The following is a 21,025-nucleotide window of genomic DNA, read 5'->3' as shown; positions in this document are numbered from 1 at the left end:
CACAATTGATTTCTATCCTCCTTCAACTTTCTTTGTTGACTTCAGAATTCTCAGCAAGCAGAGTTTTGTTGTGGTCTCACATTGAGAGTGTAACGGGGGTCAGAGTGACAAGAAGATGGCATGGTGGGGAGTTGGTGCTTACCTGACCTCCTGGCAGGTGAGTTGTCGCTGCTTACTGGGAGGGCTGGGCTGAGGCTGCGACAAACCTGGTGCAATGCAAACGCCCTGGCTGTGCCAATCTGATGCACCTGCTGGCGTGTATGTACCATGCTGCCCTTTCTGCAGCCATGGCACTCTCCCTCCCAGCAAGCAGTATAGACTCATTTGCTGGGACTGGAGGTCAGGTAAGCACCTCTGCACTGCCACGCTACCTGCCACTGGAGCCAGGATTGCCAGGAGGCCATGGAGGTGAGAAAGAAATCTAATACAACTTTCACATACTGATCAGAAACAAGTCACATCTTCAGTGACAGGTCTGTGGTAAAAACATGCATTCTCAAAATAGGAAGGGCTTAGCGTTTATTGGTATAAGCACTGTTTTCAAACATTTGGGAAAAGCAGAAGTTCTGATTTTGAACACAGAACCCCATCTCAAAGCACTGCTCGTTCATTCATAGATCACTGTTATGGCTGGTTGATCTTTAAAACTCCCAAGAGCACACACTACCTGTTGCCAAATAATTAGTTAAATAACAACTGCGATTGCTTTGTTTTTTTAAAGAAACATGACAACATGCTTTTGGCTTGCTTGATGGCTTAGGTTTGTCTCGTTCTCACTCACCTTTGCTGCAAAAACGCCGTTCTGTTGAATGTCCATTTGGGAGCCTTATCCTGCAACTCATGGTTCAAGGCGTTTGTATTGGGTACAAAGGAAGGGTCAAGGAACTTCAGTGCAAACTGGGACCTGAAAGGGGTCACATATCCACACCGTCAGTGAATTCACTCAAAGCATGAAGGAGTAAATTAACTATTCTATTACAGTCTAGAATGAAGTGCAAACCAGTCTTCAAGGACACCCCACCATCAAATAGACAAGATATGTTCTGTGACACATTACACTTGGAATCTAAACATGCTCGGTTGTATGTATCTCACCAAATCCCAGTCCAGATGAGAACCTGGAGAAAGGGCAAGTTGTTCATTCTCCCTGACATGCTATTCATACGTGTGCTGGGAGACGCTTCCCCCACAGGAAGAGGGTTCGAAAGCATTGCTGCTGTTGCCCAAAATGATGGATCTATTAGATCCTGCTACATATGTAATCTTGCACTTAATATGTTGTGGGGAGGAAAATATGCTATGGAATGCTACAGGCAAGCTAGAGACCTGAAACTATGCTTGCTACCACTTTTAATCATCTTCCTTTAGACTCTTTTTGGCCTTCTCCTTGTCCCCAGGAATTCATGTGCTTCATGTTCTCCTATTTCTCTACTGCTTTTTCTGCCCCACCTATTATTATTATTATTATTATTATTATTATTATTATTATTATTTGCCTTCAAAACAACAATCTCAAGCTGATGCACATGAAAGATAATTAAAAAGTGAAAAACAGCAAATGCATCTAAAAAGAAACTAAAAGCAAACAAAATAAAGGCCCATTTATCCAGCTGGAAAAGCCTGTTAGAACAAAAAGTTCTCCGGCTGTTTCCAGAAAGTGGTTGTCTGTCATATCATGGCAGCAAATGCTATTCCACAGAAGAGAGGAAGCCACATGCAAAAAGCCCTACTCCTGGGAACTGCAGAGCAGATTTCTGAGATCTTTAGAACCTGTAAGAGAAACTCCCCTGCAGACTGGCCCTTCTTCCTCTCTGTACTTTTGCTAAGTTTTTAACTTTTTGTAAGTACAGTTGTAATCCCCCCCCCCATTTTTCTGTTTATCTTTTGCAAACCGCTGCAAGGTGGCTTTTTCTACACTCAGGCAGTGTATAAATTTTATGGAATTAAAAAAAGGGGGGGGGGAATCCATTGATGAAAATGCTTGGAACCTGTGTGTAGATCATTCTTTGTGTGTTCTCACCTGAACGTACTTTAGGGAGCTACCTCATACTAAGCCAGACCACTGGTCTATCTAACTCAGTATTATCTACGCTGATTGATTGTTGCTTTCCAGGGTTGTTCAGATGGAAGTATGTTCCATTCTCTACTTGGAGAAGCCAGGGATTTAACAAAGCAGCTACTCTACCAATGAGCTAGAGTCCTTCCTAAGCATTTTGCTGCATGCATACAGGGAGTCATAGAATTGAAAGGGACCCTAAGGGTCATCTAGGCCAACCCCCCTGCAATGCAGTTCCCCACCCAATTTGAAACCATACCGGACCCTGCTTAGCTTTGCAAATGTGCCAGTGTGTACATTCTTCTCACCTGATGGGCTGTACATCATACTTTCTATCTACATGTGACTAGAACAAATGTAACATGTAAAGCAGGGGTGAGGAGCCTATAGTGCCCTCCAGATTTGGTTGGACATCAGCTCCCATCACTCATGCTAGCTGGGGCTAATGGGAGTTGGAATCCAACAGCAGATTCTCAATCCCTGATGTAAAGCATCTTTTAGGCTGCAACTCTAAACAACAGTAAGTCCCACTGAACTCAGGAAGACTTAACTCTGAGAAGACATGTATCTGATTTTGCTGTTAGCCTTTAATTTCCCCCAATACTTCAATTTTTCTAATGATTAAAAGCCAGTCTACACATTAGTCTAGACAGCAGACGATGCCACCAGAAGCAGCCTCAGCATTATGGTTACACAACACTATATTTATTAAAGTGGCAGCATGGAGAAGACAACATACAAAAGCCATTGCAAGTGGGGCCCATACACAGAATATGGATTAAGGTATCCAGCTGCCTTGTACTGAGTCGAAACCTCTGGGCCATTTAGCCCAGTTCTGCTTCCTCTGGTAGGCAGCACCTACTCACAAAAGTAGAAAACAAACAGAATGGTCCGCCCTTTCAAATGTTGTGATCTGAGAGTTCTCCATAATTAGAAGCAGAGGGTGGACGGGCACCGAACAGGGACGCTGCAGGATTTCCTGCATCAGCACGAGGTCGGACTAGATGGCATTTGAGGTCCCTTCCAAACGCTGATTTTGATCCCCCCGCCCATTCTGAACAGCCAGAGCCGTTAGCACCTGGGCGGTTCATTAGCGGAGAGTAAGCTTGGAAGGGAGTGAAGGCTCAGGGGCGCAGAACGGGAGCGGATGCAAATTCAGGACCATGGACAGCGACCTCCGAAAGATACAACCTCGGAGCCTCAAGTTTCCATTCACTTTTAAAACTCTTCTTACTCTGAGAGGGAGGGGGCCATTTCAAGCAACGCCCCCCCCCACCAGAAGCATTTGTGTGGGTGCTGGGAAGGGGCTTATTTTTTGCAAAGAGCCTATGCAACGTCACGTCTGCACAGCGTGGGGCATTTCCCGGCCTCTCGACCAGCAGAGGAGGAGGAGGAAGACCCAGCGAATCGTCTCCACGACTTCCGCCTCACGCCTGCCTGGAAAATCCACCTTCCTCCTGCAATTCCCCTCCCCTAATTCTCCGGGCCCGATCTCTGCGCGCAGAGAAGAGGGTGCCTCTAATCTGCCGGCGCTAAAATGGGGAGTCAATCTGCGCTCCTTTGGGATGGTGGGGAGCGAAGCGCTTCCAAGCAGATTTTTTTTTTTTTTAAAAAAAATGCATTTTAAAATAAAATTAAGAAAGCCACAATCACACAAAGGACTCCCCCCCCCCCCCCAGCTTCCATCACCAGACCTGCGGGGCAGCGCAGAACACGGGGTGGGGATGGGGGAAGACAAGGAATGGTGGAATGGAGCGATCGGAGACCCTTCCTAGCCCCCCTGCGCGTTTAAAGAGCGTTTGTGCATCTGTTAACCCGCCCCCAAAACGGTGGGGAAGCCGCGCCGATGTCTTCCCCCATCCCCAGCCGGGGAGAGAGGGCGCCTGCGCCATCAGCTCGCCCCATGATGGAATATACATGAACCGGGCAGGGAGCCACCATGATTCTCGTCAGAGACCCGCATCATATTTTATCTATATCTATAGGAGCCGGGGGTTCCTCACCTCCCACCTTCCTCTGGCCACTGAGGCAACCCCCCCCACCTCTGCACGATCTGATCGATTTTTAAAAGGGAGGGGTGGGGGCTTGGTTTACTGCTGGCACAAAAAGCGAAGAGGTGGGGAATGGGGGTGTCCCGGAGCGTTGATCCAATAATGATCATAATAATAGTAATATCTGCCCCCCCCCCCGCGCAACACATACCCTTCCCTCCTCTATCCCTTCCTCTCCAGCATGCATACCCTCCACCCAGTTCACTTGCTCTTTCCTCCCCTGGAAGATGATATATGTACATTTAAATATATACATATATGTATTTCAAGCACTCACCTAAATCCAGTGTGGAACATGTACATTCGTGGCACTCCCGTGTTGGCGTATTTGGGAGTGGTGAAGATATTGTCTTTTTTCAGAGACACGTAGCTGATGAAGGACAAAATCAGCAGAGCTACGCTGAGCATCACCAGACCCAGAACACTAACCACCCGGACCATCTTGCAGCTTCTCATGCCTGGGGGCGGAGAAGGTGGGGGTGTGTGAAAGAGAGAACACACACACACACACACACACACCCCACACACACGGAGCTGAAAGAGCTACATTGGAGTTAACACACCCAGAAATCAGGGATGGAGCTTGTATGTGTGTGGGGGGTGGGGGGAGAGCGGTGTGGCTAAGGAGCGGGGGAGGGAAAACATACACAAAACACTCCAAAGGATTAATTCAAAGCGCACGCACACACAGGGGAGCTAAGCGCTGAGAGGATGAAGAATTAAAAAATAATAATACAAAAAAAATGGAGGGTATGAGCTCTGCAGCGTTGTAATGGCAGCGGATGGGGGTGGGTTAAAAAAAAAAAAGGTGGATCCTGCCGGAAATTATAGAAAGCTGCCTGATCCTGCCTGCTTCCTTTGTGCAGGAAGCTGTGGATCCTATTGCCTTAAATAGGTGTCCCATTCAAAAGCACTCAGGGAGTGGCAAACACACACCATCCTGGAATATTCTGGAGATTTGCCCTCTGAACATAAGGAAAACGCCTTGCATTGAGTTGAACCATCCCAGTTTAGTTCAGTATGGTCTACTCTGCCCAGTGTTTCAGACAGGGGTTTCCCAGGCCTGCCTGGAGAGAGGGGACTGGATCTGGAAACTTGTGCATGCTAGGCAGACGCTGTACCACTGAACTGCGGTTCTGGGTCTGACTGAGACGGGGTAGCACCTGTTTTCCTGCCCAAATGCCATCGGCACAATAGAAGATGCTCCAGACTCCAATATCCGCCCCTTAAAAACATCACTGCCTACAGACGGACATGAGTTGGTGGTTTGGAGCTGGTACAGCAGAGAACTTTGTGGCGAGGAAAGCCTTTGGGAGGCGGTTTGGAGCTGAGACAACCGAGAGCTTTGTGGTCAGTGAGCACAGCCTTCCAGCTCCGGGCCTGAATCCCAGAACACACATGGGGCAGCTGTGAAAATGAGTGGACACTTTCAGGTACAGTATGCAGTGGCAAGGCTTAGCACAGGAAGGAGGAAGCCATGGCTCGCCAGATCTTGCTGGACTACAACCAGGGACGCGGACTTATAAAAAATATTGGGGGGGCCCGGGAAAGCTCGTGAAATGTAAATAAGCTCATGAATATGCAAATAAGCTCATGAATATGCAAATAAAGTGGCGCCGCCCCCTCGTGAGCGAATAGGGGAGAGCGTGCTGCTGCCTATTTATCAGCTCCGGAACAGCTGATATGCGGGAAACCTGGGGCTAGAGGCAGGAGCCCCCGCCCCCGGGGATTCCCTAATCTCGCGGGGGACGGCCGGGGCTCTCCGGCTAGGGCGCGCGGCTGGCTGGCTGGCGAGGGAGCAGGTGGGGAGGAGGCAGGGGACGGCGGCGGCGCCCGAGATTATTGGGGGGGCTGAGCCCCCCCAAAAATTTTTTTGAGGGGGCTCAAGCCCCCTCAAGCCCCATGGAGTCGGCGCCTATGACTACAACTCCCATCATCCCTGACATTTGCTGTGCTGCCTGGGGCTGATGGGAATTGGGAGTCCAATAACATCTGGAAGGCCACAGCCTTCCTTTAGTCTTTTACAGTTTCAGGGGGTTGGACTCAATGGCTTTGGGTCCCTTCCAACTCTCAGTTTCTATGATTCAGGTGTTGTTTATTTTTTTAAAAAAGGGCCTGTTATCAAGGGAAGTGCAGGTGATGCTTCATTTTTATTTTATTTTAAAGAGAGCTGTCAGAGTTTCCACCAATATGAGACCCCTGCCATCTACCTTGAAAGGAAAACCAGGAAGGATGCCCAACTCTGGTTATTGGCAACTCACTGAGTCCAAGCCAAGGGCATGTAAAGCCCTAAACAATTTGGGACCCAAGTACCAAAACCCAGCCAGATGGGCGGGGTAGAAATGATAAATAATAATAATAATAATTAGCATGACAGGGCATTCTCTGTGTTGGCACCCCACTTATGGAACTCCCCCCCCCAGGTGAAATTTGGTTCAGCCCTGCAGAAATATTTACCAGTAAGTGAAGGTGAAAGACCTTTTAAACTGGTTTATGTGTTTGGATTACAAGTGGAACTGATTTTTTTGCAATATTATTATAGATATGTGTTGCTGCTTAAAGAGCTGGTATGTGAAGTTGCTGGTATTCTAACAAAAATATGTAACAATAGAACATGTGGACCTCCAGTGAAGCTGAATGTTGGAAAATTCAGAAGAGATTTTTTTAAAAAACAACATAGTACCTCTTCATGCATTGCATAGTTTTGTATGTATTGTGGTATTTTATGCATGGTGACTTGCAGTTATTTTTACTGATCATAGTTTAGTAATTATTTATTGTAACTGTTAAGAGTGAATTTCTGTTTAATTACTATTTGCTGATGTTTTGAGAGTTAATTTTATTATATTCTAATAGATTATTGAATATTACTTTTATCTGGTATAAGCTGTTCCATTTTAAAGTTATGTTTTATTATGACTTTTTGTATTGGGTCAGTTTACTATATAAATGTGTGCTTTCTTCGTTGCATATTTTGTTGCTGTAAACCGCCATGTGCATGGTAATTTAGAGTGGCGGATTACAAATTAATAGGGAAGCGAAATGAAATGAAATAGCTGCCTGGACCATATAACACCGGTCCTGAGAGATCTGCATTGGCTCCCAGTACATTTCCGAGCACAATTCAAAGTGTTGGTGCTGACCTTTAAAGCCCTAAACGGCCTCAGTCCTGTATACCTGAAGGAGCGTCTCCACCCCCATCGTTCAGCCCGGACACTGAGATCCAGTGCTGAGGGCCTTCTGGCGGTTCCCTCATTGTGAGAAGTGAGGTTACAGGGAACCAGACAGAGGGCCTTCTCGGTAGTGGCGCCCGCCCTGTGGAACGCCCTCCCATCAGATGTGAAGGAAATAAGCAGCTATCTTATCTTTAAAAGACATCTGAAGGCAGCCCTGTTTATTTAATGCTGTATTGTTTTTAACACTCGATTGGGAGCCGCCCAGTGTGGCTGGGGGAAACTCAGCCAGATGGGCGGGGTATAAATAAATTGTTGTTGTTATTATTATTATTATTATTATTATTACTCCCAAAGGAGGCACTGATGGCCACCAACCTGGAAGGACTGGACCCATTCATAGAGGAGAAGGCTGCTAGCCAGGATGGTTATGTTCTGCCTCCATGGCTGGAAGTAGTAATGTTTCTGAATACAAGTTGCTGGAAACCACAGGAGGGAAGAGGGCTCTTGTGTTTGGGTTCTGTTCCAGGGTATCCCACAGGCATCTGGTTGATCATTGTGATAACAGGATGAACTAGATGTGCCACTTACCCTATCCACTTTATCCACACCAAAAGGACACAGAATGTTATATACTTAAGTATAGTTGTATATAAGTTACAAGAACTTGGACACACTTGGACAATGTAGGATACAACTTCTTGAATTGTAGGTATGGAATGTGTGTTTCAAAATGAATTCTCATTCGTCTTATCTAGGTTGGCCCTTGAAGTCAGCACATCATCACTGTTTGCTAATAGACTCCAATGTATTGCATTTGCAGCCCGGAAAAGTACAAATATAGACCTGATTCCAAACAACCTTATCGATTTTAAAATTATGCATAGGTTGTAAGATGACCAAGAGGTATCTTAAGTACAGTACAGTGATGAGCACAGCTTTTTGACCTCCTTGGCAGGTCCTGGCTGGCAGAGGTACAAGCCAGAGCTGACTAGATGAATCAAATTAGACCCTGTCTGTTGGAGTCACAGCCCATCCATGCATAATTTTCCAAACAGATGCATGTCAGGATTTTTCTTGTAGTTTGGCCTAGATTCTCACTGTAGTCTATATGCAAGTCTTAAGGTATGGCTGAAAGCCATATGATGCAACAGTTATGCAGAAGATAAGCAGGGTCTGGATGAGAGACCAGCTGAAGGTCTCATGTGATCTGCATTTAGCATCATGGAAGAAAGCAATAATATAGCTATATTTTTAAAAAAATGAAATAAAGCTTAGAATAATTGTTCCTAAGAGAGAAAGTCTGCTCAGGGCCCTGTTTGCTATCTTAATGAGATGTGTGTGTTGATTGTTGTGGTGGCTGTTGAAAACCAAATAATTTGATTATTGCTCCTAAGGAAGGAGGTTTTTTTAAAACAGCAGCAGCAACAACAACAACTCATAAATAAAAGTGTAGTCTTTACAATCAATCAATCAATCAATCAATCAATCAATCAATCAGTAAACCAGTCAATCAATTCAGTCAGTCAATCTCACAAAAGTTACGAGCCTGCTAAAAGGCTAAACTGGGAGATGACTCTGCAGTCAGCATGCAAATGCAAGCTATTAGTCTCTTAGATGGCTAGTAAAAATTAAATAAAATTGCTTTCTTCCAAATGGACTGGTGGAAGAAGGGAAAGTGGCCTTCCTCTACCAAGGGGACAAGTGGAATTGGGGAAGGGCCACAGCTCAGTGGTACAGCATCTGCTTTGCATGCATTAGGTCCCTGGTTCAATTCCCGGCATCTCCAAGTCAGGCTGAGAAAGTCTGAAATCCTGGAGAGATGCTGTAGGTCAATGAAGACAACATGGGAACAAGATGGGCCAATGACTTGATTCTGTAAAAGGCATCTCCCTATGTTCCTAAGGAGGGTGGAGTGGTCCATTCTCCCTCTGCCAGTCCCTTCCTTTGCAGTTAGTGCTGAAATCAAGCAAGCTAGTGGAAGAGGGTTGGAGCATCATCTGCCAGCTTGTTTGCACATCTCTGCATAGAAATCCACCCACTCACCTGTGGCTACCTGGAGAATTGTTAGATAAGAGGCTAAATCAGTCACCAAACTTTATTATCTTAGCCACGGCCATAACAAAGGAACTATACACCAGGAAGATAAATATGTGGCTAAAAGCAAGGTTAAAACTCCAAATCAGATCCAAAGTCCAAGCCAGAAAATACCCAATGAACAGACCTATCCTACGGATTAAAATTAGTCTGGCAGTTATTCGCTCTTCCTAGGGAATTCTCTAGATTCCAGAAGAGTTTCTCCATTAGTCTGATCTGGCAAAAAGAGCCAAATGCTATAACCATTCAGTCACAACCTTCCACAAAACAGAGGCCACTGTGTCAGGTGCATTGGATTAAATGGGCTCTGGCGTCCCAGAGTTTATGCCACAAGAACCATGTGCTCATCTCCAAGGTGCCACTAGGGTTATGGACATCTAATATTGAATTTATTTATTTGTCAAAATTTCTAAGCCCATCAACATTAAGGGGGAAAAAATGGTGGTGAACAGCATGCAGCCAACAGGCTTCACAGAGAAGGAACACCAGATGATACCACCAACTCCAGGGCCCGGCCCTGTCTGTGAGGAATTACAGAACAACTGCAATCTACTCTAATTACTGTGAGCTGCTTCACCCCTTAGTTTTCCTTCTCCTCCTTTCTTCTGAGTCCTGGCAAAGCACGAGAAACGAGACTGTTGTTGCTTTTGAGGCAGAGGTGGTGGCGAGGAAACTATCTCAGCCCACTTTGTGCTAGTTCAGCTGAACTCTTGTGGCCGGCCACTCTATTTGCCTGCCTCCCCCTGGCTCAGAGGAAATTCCCTGTTAGCGAGCCTGCCCACTATACCTAGCTCCATTTGTTTGTCACTGAGAGCCACTAAGCCTTCGGAGATACCCAGAACAAACCTGCAGTAAACCCACCATGGTGCTAACTAGAGCCCAAGAGAGGAAGCAGAACAATAAAGAAACAGCCCCGCTTCTCTTACAAAAGACCATCCTAGACTACTGCCATCCAGTGGTAAATAGCCATATAGGTACTGAAGATACCCTAAGGGCTAACCCCACTGCCCTGCCCAAGAGTCACTAAATCTTGCAACCTTAAGCAGCATTAATGACCATAACCAACAAACAGAAGGTTGGCAAAACTCCTCTGACCATGAACCGTTGGGTAACTGGTCTCCTGACCCAGCACTAGTATGTGAAAATTCTTATATTACACATGTGGCTCATACCAACATGCAGTTCAACACAAGCTCTACCCCTAATCAACAGGCTCAGTCCACAGCCAAAGGAACCGATAGGGCAGAGCAAGGAAGATTTGTATGGATACTTCCGAGACCATTGTCTCCTTAATGCCTAAATTAACAGGAAAAAATTTCAGAGCTGGGACTGCTTAAGAAAGGAACTATCTGACATCAAGGCTAACATGCTTGTCTTGTTAGGGCTAATTGAACTGGGGGATCCTAACAACAGTCCCCCCACCTCTGCTGGCACAACCCAATAAACCTAACCAAGACTGCACCAATAACAAATCTACTAATTTAAACAATAATTCAAACAATCCCGAGATCCTAACCAATATGCCCTTTAACAAAGAATGGGATTCAGAGAGACAGGCAGATGCCCTTTTACAAGTCTGGGCAAGAAAGGATTCGCCCCCTCCAAATCAAATAGCTACAGAAGACTACCAGAAGAACTGGTTGGAAAATTCCCACCTCACTTTATCCAACCCTGACTTGCTGGTCATTGATGACTGGCAAAATGCTCCAGAGGGGGAAACAGATAAAACAGATGAAGCTGATCTAGCAAGACCAGCCTGGATCTAAGGCCAAACTGCAACCAAAGAAACAGTGACCCAACTTTAAACAATCTTATCCCCAAAGTGTCATTTAAGTGGGGTAACCACTTCCTAGGAAAAAAAATCCTCAATTTACATATAGACCACAACAATCCCGCCAACAGGCACCAATTGCTAAGACACCCTGTACCAAGTTCTCATCAAATAAGGTACCGGCCAAGTGGTCTCACACATAATGATAGCACCAATAGGAATACAGCACCCCCATACATAACTGTGGCGATCACACAGGGCCCCCAGACGTTTCACGGTCTATTGACCCTGTGCCATCACTGCGGTTGCTTTTTTCGCTGCTACCACCCCGCTTTTCACGGGGACACACGGAGTCCAGACAGTTGTTAACATAAACAAATAATCAAGTTTATTTTTAAGTGCAGGAATAAGTGTATGGTTTCGGTTTATTTTTCTCTTGTCAGGTTCTTAAATCTTAGTTCCTACCACTTCAAACTGAATTATTCCCAACTATCTATCTAACTCCCTAACAATTCCTCTCACTCACTCACAATACAACTCAACCAACCCACTGCGTATTCCACCCTCTTCCTTCTCCCACACCCAAGCCTCAACTCCCAACTGACAAACCTCAACTCCCAACCCTCAACTGTCTTTTCAAAACCTCCCACTCTATCTTTTACTCCCCCCTCGCATTCTCACTGGCCAATCACCTCACACACATTTTAACCCTTTCCTTGACACATCCTAGGGGCAAACGCCACAATAACCTACCCCAATAACATCCTCGTGCGTAGGGAGAGACATGGGCGACAAGAAAAACCTCTCCCCAGAGATGATACCCTTATTCCAGCATCACACCCAAAACCCTACGACAGGATCTCTCACCCTAGATGTGGGTGTGTGAGAGTGGTTCACCAAGCAACGGATACTGCTTGCATTGGAACCCCTAACCTCAATTTGGCAAATGAAGGCATCTGGTAGTTGAGTCATGGCTCTGGCAGGATCTAATTGGACCCTCCAACAATAGAAATCATAGAATCGTAGTCTTGGAGGCCTTATATAGAAATGGTAGAACAGGAGAGGACAGAGTAGTGAGGGTTATGCTTTATTTCCTTTACTGCACACTGTATAAGCCTGCTAGGGAAGAGATTTCACCCCTTATCCAGAATTTCTTATTTGGCCTACTTATAAAAAATGTTGAGAGCTGGGAAGATCAACTCTTTTATGCGTGGATGAAGAATTAAGATACAATTGTGACAGAGGGCTATATGCATATGGTTTTGTATTTTATTGCTTTTTTTAAAAAAATAATATTTCCCTCCCCTTCTCTTTCTTTCCCTTCTGTTTATCTTTCTTTTCTCTTTACTGCCGTGCCCTTTATTATTATTATTTAGATTACCGAACTTTTCCATGCACAAGACGAGTTTTTTTTACTCTAAAATAATGTTATAAAATGGGGGTCGTCTTAGGGGATGGACGAGAGATAGGTTGTGTCTGCGAGTAGGAGCTTGTCAGCAGTGATATTGTGGGTGATTTTTGGCTGCGTCAAGTGCTGCTTTGGGTTTGCTGCTGCTGCGGTAATAAGGTGGTGATTGGTTGCCGTGGCAAGGTTTGCTGTGGATTGGCTGCTGCTTTGGCAATTAGGCGTGCGACTGCTGTTGGTGAGCGGGCAGACGCATGTTGGCTAGTGCGACGCGAGAGCGGTTGTCAGCCTGTGTCAGTCTGGTTAGTGATTTTTGGCATTCCCCCCCCCAAAAAAGCTCAACCACTCTGGGCCATATCCCCCCATTTTCTTAAATTTGAGTCCCCCAAAATAGGGGTGGTCTTATACATGGGGGTGTGTTATACACGGAAAAATACAATAGTTTTATTGCCTCTTATGTTGAAAACTTTCAATAAAATCAATTATTTTAAAAAACCATGAAATTCATACCGCCACCAAGCAGATGTAAAAGATTAGAGTGTTCTGTTGGTTTCTGTTGCTGGAAAAGTTTCCTGGAGCCAAAGTTGTGGGCTGTTATGTGGAATCTTACATGTAATAGCGCTATTTTATTATCCCTCTGTATTGTTTATAGTTATTGATGTGTATGACTGATTGCTATGCCCGATGGCTAAGGCAATAAAGTTTTTGTCAATTGATTGATTGATAGGGGCCACTTTGATTTTTATATAAAAACTCCCTTTTCCCATTACTAGAAACGACACTGCCTGCTTTTACAGCAAGAGCCACAAAAATGCCTCCAGCTACCTGCAAGAGATCCCCCACCTTGTAGTTGCTGGAGTTCAAGTGAAAGTTATGAATGAATCAGATGTGGTTTATCACAAGTCAAGTAGAAAACATGAAAAGACTTGACATAGGATTTGTGGCTCAGCCAAAGTAGCTTTAATTGATCTGGGGCTGTGTCTTCTGCCTTGCCTACAATGTTTCCGTGTTTGCAATGGCCCACAAGCTGCAATGGCTTTCCCCTCAAATTGAGGACCCAATGAGGGAATGGCAGATAAGACATGGATGGCGCATGTTTCCTCCCATGTTCAAATTATGTGGCCAGGAAGAAGGAAATGGGCCAAGTCGAGGTATTAGCAAAACTGTCCATTTTCATTGCACTCCGAAACACCGGCAAATCATATTGCTCTCACACTTCCTTTCTTGACAATCTGTAAAACAGCTTCCCAGCTGAGATTAACCGTAAGTGGCTTCTGATGTTAGATGAATTGTCTTCCTTGTAGATCCACCAGGAGCAAGGCATTGCCAAAATGTTCAACTCTGCTGTGACAGTTTGAACATTGGAGGACAACCTTTTCAAGGGCATTTGACAATAGACGCAATCTAGTTTGCTGTTCTGCACCAAGCCTTTTCTCTTGCAATTGCCATTCCTCGTTTGTTCACTTTTTACAGGTGATCCTCATGACAACGTAGTTGTGAAACTGTTGCATCGCACTGTTTTCCGCCTTCTTCCTCCTGTGTTTTTCAGACCCTGATTATTTTTGTTGTTTTTTTTTTCTTTGCAGATGCTCTAAAATGCAACTGTAGCAATCACAACAGAGGATGAAACAATCTGAGAAACAATTAATGTTGCCAGTGGAAATACCATTGCAATACATAACAACAAAAGCATGAAAACACATATAAAAACACATTAAATAAACAATAATAAACAGGAGAATGGGAATTTTGAGTTTGTTCAGTGGTTTTTTTGAGCTACAGTCTCTTATGTATTATTATTGCAATATATTAGTTCATTTTGTATGTTTTCATGCCTCACTGTTGTTATGTACACACAGATCCTGCTATCTGCCAGCTGGCTCTGCAAAAAGTTACTTATCCAAACATAAAGAATTGTGCCCAAACCCGGCTACACACTCCACAGATTCTGAAATCTGAACATCCAGAGTTTTTCCACTTCCTGACTTCCTTGTGCTTTGCATTTTTGGACAGAAACCATGCAGGCAAGAAGAGAGTGAGACTGGACAAATCAGAGTGCAGGAGAGATATGTGGGGCAATTCAGTTTTTCCTGTTTCTCTCTTTTGCTGGCTGTAGCCATTGCGGGAAGAAACCAGGGAGAGAAGGACTGTGCGGAGAGACTGGACAAGTCCCTGATGAGAAATGTATCCATAGGAATCCATGGAAATTGTAGACTCGTTATGTGAATGCTTGCCTAACGAACGATTTCCAGGCAATGCATTGTATTTGGTAAGCAGCACTTGTACGTATTGTATTGCTATTTCCATTACTCTCAATTATTTCTTATATTTTTTACAAGTTTCATTTTCTCTTTGTGTGTCTGTGCGTGTAGCTGGGGACCCTTTCCTTTGTGTTTGTGGGTTTTTAAAAACTGTTCTTTTAATATTTTTTAAATATTTTGTTGGGAGCCACCCAGAGTAGCTAGGACAACCCAGTGAGCTGGGTGGCATATTATTATTATTCTGATTATTCTAATCATTATTGTTCTAATTATTCTTATTATTATGCAGAGTTGAGGAACCTTTGGCCCTCCAGATCTGGTCCTCTTTATTTGTTTGTTTTTTCATAGTCACTAGACTCTATGATTTAACCATGCTGGCTTCCTTTTAGACTTATAGAATCATAGAATTATAGAGTTGGAAGGGAACCCAGAGGACATCTACTCCAACCCTCTGCAATGCAGGAATCCCAACTAAAGCATCCATGATAGATTGATAGATTGCTATCCAGATAATAATAATAATTTATTTATACCCCGCCCATCCGGTTGGGTTTCCACTCTGGGCGGCTTCCAACAAAATATTAAAATACAGTAATCCAGTAATAACCAGAGCATGCACCACTCTGGCAAGACAGTCTGCGGGCAGGTAGGGTCTCAGCCTGTGTACCAGATGGAGCTGGCAGACAGCTGCCCTGGATACAGATTTGACCTGTGCCTCCATGCACAGCTGTGAGTCCAAAATGACTCCCAGGCTGCACACCTGCTCCTTCAGGGGTACAGTTGTCCCATGCAGGACCAGGAAGTCCCCCACACCTGCTCGCTGTCCCCCCCAAAACAGTACTTCTGTCTTGTCAGGATTCAACCTCAATCTGTTAGTCGCCATTCATCCTCCAACCGCCTCCAGGCACTCACACAGGACTTTCACCGCCTTCACTGGTTCCGATTTGAAAGAGAGGTAGAGCTGGGTATCATCTGCATACTGAAGGACACCCAGCTCAAACCCCCTGATAATCTCCCCCGGCGGCTTCATGTAGATGTTAAAAAGCATGGGGGAGAGGACGGAACCCTGAGGCACCCCACAAGTGAGAGCCCAGGGGTCTGAACACTCATCCCCTACCACCACTTTCTGGACAAGGCCCAGATGACAGATGGTGTTAGACTCCAACTGTTAGCAAACATGTCCAATGGCCAGGGATGATGGAAGTTGTAGTCTGGCAGCATCTGAAAAGCCAGAAGCAATGTTATACAGTGGTACCTCAGGTTACAAACGCTTCAGGTTACAAACACTTCAGGTTACAGACTCCACTAACCCAGAAGTAGTAAAGTTAAGAACTTTACCTGAGGATGAGAACAGAAATCGTGTGGCGGCAGCGGGAGGCCCCATTAGCTAAAGTGGCACCTCAAATTAAGAACAGTTTCAGGTTAAGAACGGACCTCCAGAACAAATTAAGTTCTTAACCCGAGATTCCACTGTGCAGTTTTCAGGACAACAATTTATGGCTACCTGTGTTAGAACTTGTCACTGTGAAATTCCCTCCAAGTTAGGCCACCGCTGGTGAACACTCATCATATTATTTAATTTTTTGAAATAGTCCCAGGACTATACTGAAGGAATACAGAAGAAAAGAGTGGTTCTGAGCATGTGCAGAAAGCTGTGGGGCTTTGCAGCATGGACTGGGGGGTGGGTACTTTGAGGACTAGTCTGCCTGAGCTAAGAGATGGCATGGGACATTTTTAAAGGATCCCTTTTCACTGGCGGCGACGGTAAACCCAAAGGGGCCATTTCATGTCTTGTACAGGGTGAGTCTTTTAATTTTAATTCGTTCCGGAGGTCCGTACTTAACCTGAAACTGTTCTTAACCTGAATCACCACTTTAGCTAGTGGGGCCTCCTGCTTCTGCTGCCACGCCACCACAGCACAATTTCTGTTCTCATCCTGAAGCAAAGTTCTTAACCTGAAGCACTATTTCTGGGTTAGCGGAGTCTGTAACCTGAAGCGTATGTAACCTGAAGCGTATGTAACCTGAAGCGTATGTAACCCGAGGTACCACTGTACTCTGCATCCACGGGGCCTCTTTTAAAGGACTCACCCTGCACAAAGAGGCACCTTTTTAACACCAATTTGAAAAAAAATGCATGTTTACTTCCGAACAAAAAAATGTCGCGATACACGCGTATTTTAAAACAAAACGCTTACTGCTATTCCAAGGGGCTATAGAAATTTCTGCCCTATAGCATTTTCATCGTACGTATCTGATTTCAAATGATTTACACGCACACTGTTCAGATTTTATATAGTTTAAAGTCGCTTTGAGGCACGTTTTAGGGTGGTTTTTTTGTTCTTGTTTTAAGAAAGCGAGGCCTAAATGCTGGAAACAATAAAATAATCGCGATAGATGTCCAGAATTCTGAGGAAGAACGTTCAAGCACAAAACCCCTCAGACATAAATAAACCTATGGCATTCCTCTAAACCTATAAATTAAGGTTAGGCTATTTACTCACACATCCAGCTTTCTGGGGCCTTCGAATTTAGTTGTGGAAATGGCTCCATCTGCTCTTGCATAAAGGCCTCTCTCCTGGGGAATTGTTCCCTCTCGTGCAGTCAATCTGCAACCCCTGATGCACAGAAGAAGGTCAACATGGACTAAGGAACTCTGGGAATTGCAGTTCTTAAAACCCACAAGAAGGCACAGCACTCCCTGCCGCGCAAACAAGAAGTCCTAGCCCTTCCCTAAGGCAATGCAGTGGTACCTCGGGTTACATATGCTTCAGGTTACAAACGGCTTCAGGTTACAGACTCTGCTAACCCAGAAATAGTACCTCGGGTTAAGAACTTTGCTTCGGGATGAGAACAGAAACCGCGCGGCGGCAGCGGGAGGCCCCATTAGCGAAAGTGGTGCTTCAGGTTAAGAACGGACCTCCAGAACGAATTAAGTACTTAACCTGAGGTACCACTCTACTGTACTGCACATTCAATGCAGAGATCTCTATTGAGTGTGCCAAGCAACATGGACATAGCCAGGATTTTTTTGGGGGGTGGGGGCAGGTCACCGCTCCTGTTACCATCCTCTGTCTGGCTCTGTCCAGCAGATTCAGAATGAAATGTCTCAATGACAGTCGTTTTAAATTACCGTATTTTTTGCACCATAACACTCACTTTTTTCCTCCTAGAAAGTAAGGGGAAATGTCTGTGCGTGTTATGGAGGAAATGCCTACGGGTGGCATGCCTACGGATTTTCCTCCTCTAAAAACTACGTGCGTGTTATGGTCTGGTGCGTGTTATAGAGCGAAAAATACGGTACTTTCTTTTGACCCCAAGTGCTCAGGGGGAAAAAATCTGTCAAAACATTTCAAATGTTCTGATTATTTCCACTTTTAGTAAAGTGTTTTTATTTACAGTGGTACCTCGGGTTAAGAACTTAATTCGTTCTGGAGGTCTGTTCTTAACCTGAAGCTTGTTCTTAACCTGAGGTTCCACTTTAGCTAATGGGGCCTCCTGCTGCCAATTTCTGTTCTCATACTGAAGCAAAGTTATTAACCCAAGGTAATATTTCTGGTTTAGTGGAGTCTGTAGCCTGAAGCGTCCGTAACCCGAGGTACCACTGTGTTTACTTGGTTGAGGGTGGGTGGGTACTGCTGCCTCCTTTGCCCCCCTGGCTACGCCCATGTCAAGCAAACCTCTGGAAAACCTGGATTTCAACTGCCCTTTCCCAGCAACCAAATGTTTAACTTCTAGTTTTTAAACAACAACAACACACCTTAAAGTTAACTTTTTTTTTTTTTAAAAAAGAACTAGTAAAATCCAGAAGTCAACCGCTGAAAAAACAAAGAAGTTGAAAAGTTAGCAGTCTCTCTGTTGTTGTTTTTTTAAAAACTAGTCAGTTCCCATGACTGCTGGTGCATTACGTACTCCCCAACATTTCTCTGATGAAAATAGGGACATCCTATTCCATACCCCACAATATTTCTCTTACGAAAATAGAGATGTCCAGTGCTATTTTTCTAGGAAAAAGAGGTACCAGAACTCACAATGAACACACCTCCTTTGTTCTCTTATCATGGCAATGGCACCCACCTGAGAGATACTGGAACTGAATTCATAATAATAATAATAATGATAATTGGTTGGACAATGTTCTTGAAGCGATAAACATGAGTCTGACCAAGCTGCGGGAGGCAGTGGAAGACAGGGGTGCCTGGCGTGCTCTGGTCCATGGGGTCACGAAGAGTCGGATACGACTAAATGACTAAACAACAACGATGATGATGATGATGATGATGATGATAATAATAATAATAATAATAATAATAATAATAATAATAATAATAATAATTTATTTATACCCCGCCCATCTGGCTGGGTTTCCCCAGCCACTCTGGGCGGCTTCCAACCAAATATTAAAAACAATACAGCATCAGACATTAAAAACTTCCCTAAACAGGGCCACCTTCAGTTGTCTTTTAAAAGTAAAATAGTTGTTTATTGCCTTGACATCTGCTGGGAGGGCGTTCCAAAGGGCAGGTGCCACTACCGAGAAGGCCCTCTGGCTGGTTCCCTGTAACCTCACTTCTCACAGCGAGGGAACTGCCAGAAGGCCCTCGGCGCTGGACCTCAGTGTCCGGGCTGAATGGTGGGGGTGGAGACGCTCCTTCAGGTATACAGAACAAAGGCCTTTCAGGGCTTTAAAGGTGAGCACCAACACTCTGAATTGTGCTCGGAAAAGTTCTGGCGAGTTCTGTCTGGGGAAAAAATAAGCCATGGGGACATCCTATTTCATACCCTCCAACATTTCTCTGATGAAAATAGGGATGTCCTAAGGAAGAGTGGGACATTCCAGGATCAAATCAGAAACTGGGACATCTTCTGTAAATCTGGGACTGTCCATGGAAAATAGGGTCTGGGTGGTAAAATACAAACACTGTGCCTCCCACCCCTCTGAGAAAGCAAGTGTTTGCCAACCCTGAACAAACCCACCCCCGAAGTTGCTGAGTAATTAGCGCATTTTTGAGCTTCTGATACTCATCTGCAGAATCTCTTCTGAAAAATCCTTTATTGTGTGATTACAGTTGCATAAACCAGCGTATTGCCCCCCACAAACCATTAACAGGAAAACATCCCCCTGCAACAACAGTCTTGACAGAGGCGTCCTCACCTGTGCCAGTGTGAAAGGATAGTGCCTCTTCTAAGATGATGCTCTGCAGTTTTTATTTTATATAATTATATGATATTTATATAGTATTAATGCTTATATATTTATTATATTTTATAACTACTTCTATATTTCCTATTATTTAGCAATTCGAAATGTAACTTTGCATAGGTATTTATTTCTTTAACTATCCAGGAAAGATCTGCTGTTGCTTTTTAACCAACCAAAAGTTTTTAAATGGTTTAAACCAGGGGTCAGCAAACTTTTTCAGCACGGGGCAAGTCCACTGTCCCTCAGACTTTGTGGGGGGGGGGGCTGGACTATATTTTGAAGGGGAAAAAATGAACGAATTCCCAAGCCCCACAAATAACCCAGAGATGCATTTCAAATAAAAGGGCACATTCTACTCATGTAAAAACACGTTGATTCCTGAACTGTCTGCAGGCCAGATATAGAAGGTGATTGGGCCGGATCCGGCCCCCGGGCCTTAGTTCGCCTACCCATGGTTTAAACTAACCAATTGGAATTGATTAAAGCTTTCCGTCTGCAAACCTGGACTGATCCTCCAATCAACAGGCACTGTAGCCCATCCTGGCTTTCTGATTGGAGCTGTTGTGCATGTTTGCCAGAAGCCTAACTCAATCACAAGGGATGGGACAATGCTGGGGTGGAGAACCGTTTTGGCTTGGTGTTAAAGAAGGACAGAACTTTTTTCTTATATGCAACTACAGCAGCAAGAATCCTTATTGCTAAATATTGGAAGACACAAGATTTACCCACACTGGAAGAATGGCATACACAACTGATGGACTATATGGAACTGGCGGAGATGACCGGCAGAATCCGAGATCGGGGAGAGGAAGCAACAGAAGAGGATTGGAGGAAATTTAAGGACTATTTACAAAAAAACTATAAGTTATATGACTGTTGAGAATTTGCTAAGTTTTTGAAAAATAGCTTCAGTAAAATCATTTGAAAGGAATTAAGGTAAAACTATGAGAGTATTAAAGTTTAGAGTAAATTTTGGATGGTATTAAAAGGATTTAACATTAGGTTCATC

At 44.5% G+C, this 21,025-nt stretch overlaps 1 protein-coding gene across 1 annotated transcript in view; it reads right to left on the bottom strand.

The window, feature by feature from the left end:
• Positions 1-17,436, bottom strand: part of ST8SIA3 (ST8 alpha-N-acetyl-neuraminide alpha-2,8-sialyltransferase 3) — a 38,968-nt gene extending 21,532 nt beyond the window's left edge. Inside the window, exons 1-3 of the mRNA XM_082242133.1 lie at positions 17,318-17,436; positions 4,385-4,565; positions 782-904 (exon numbers count right to left, since the gene is read on the bottom strand). Of these exons, the coding sequence (XP_082098259.1) occupies positions 782-904; positions 4,385-4,565; positions 17,318-17,378 (365 nt within the window). The 5' untranslated portion in view covers positions 17,379-17,436. The remainder of the gene's footprint in view (positions 1-781; positions 905-4,384; positions 4,566-17,317) is intronic.
• Positions 17,437-21,025: the final 3,589 nt, after the last annotated feature.

Source organism: Podarcis vaucheri (assembly GCF_965113315.1).
Source record: "Podarcis vaucheri genome assembly, chromosome: 11".
In the NCBI taxonomy this organism is placed as follows: Eukaryota; Metazoa; Chordata; class Lepidosauria; order Squamata; family Lacertidae; genus Podarcis; species Podarcis vaucheri.
This window is presented reverse-complemented; position numbering and strand designations above follow the sequence as displayed.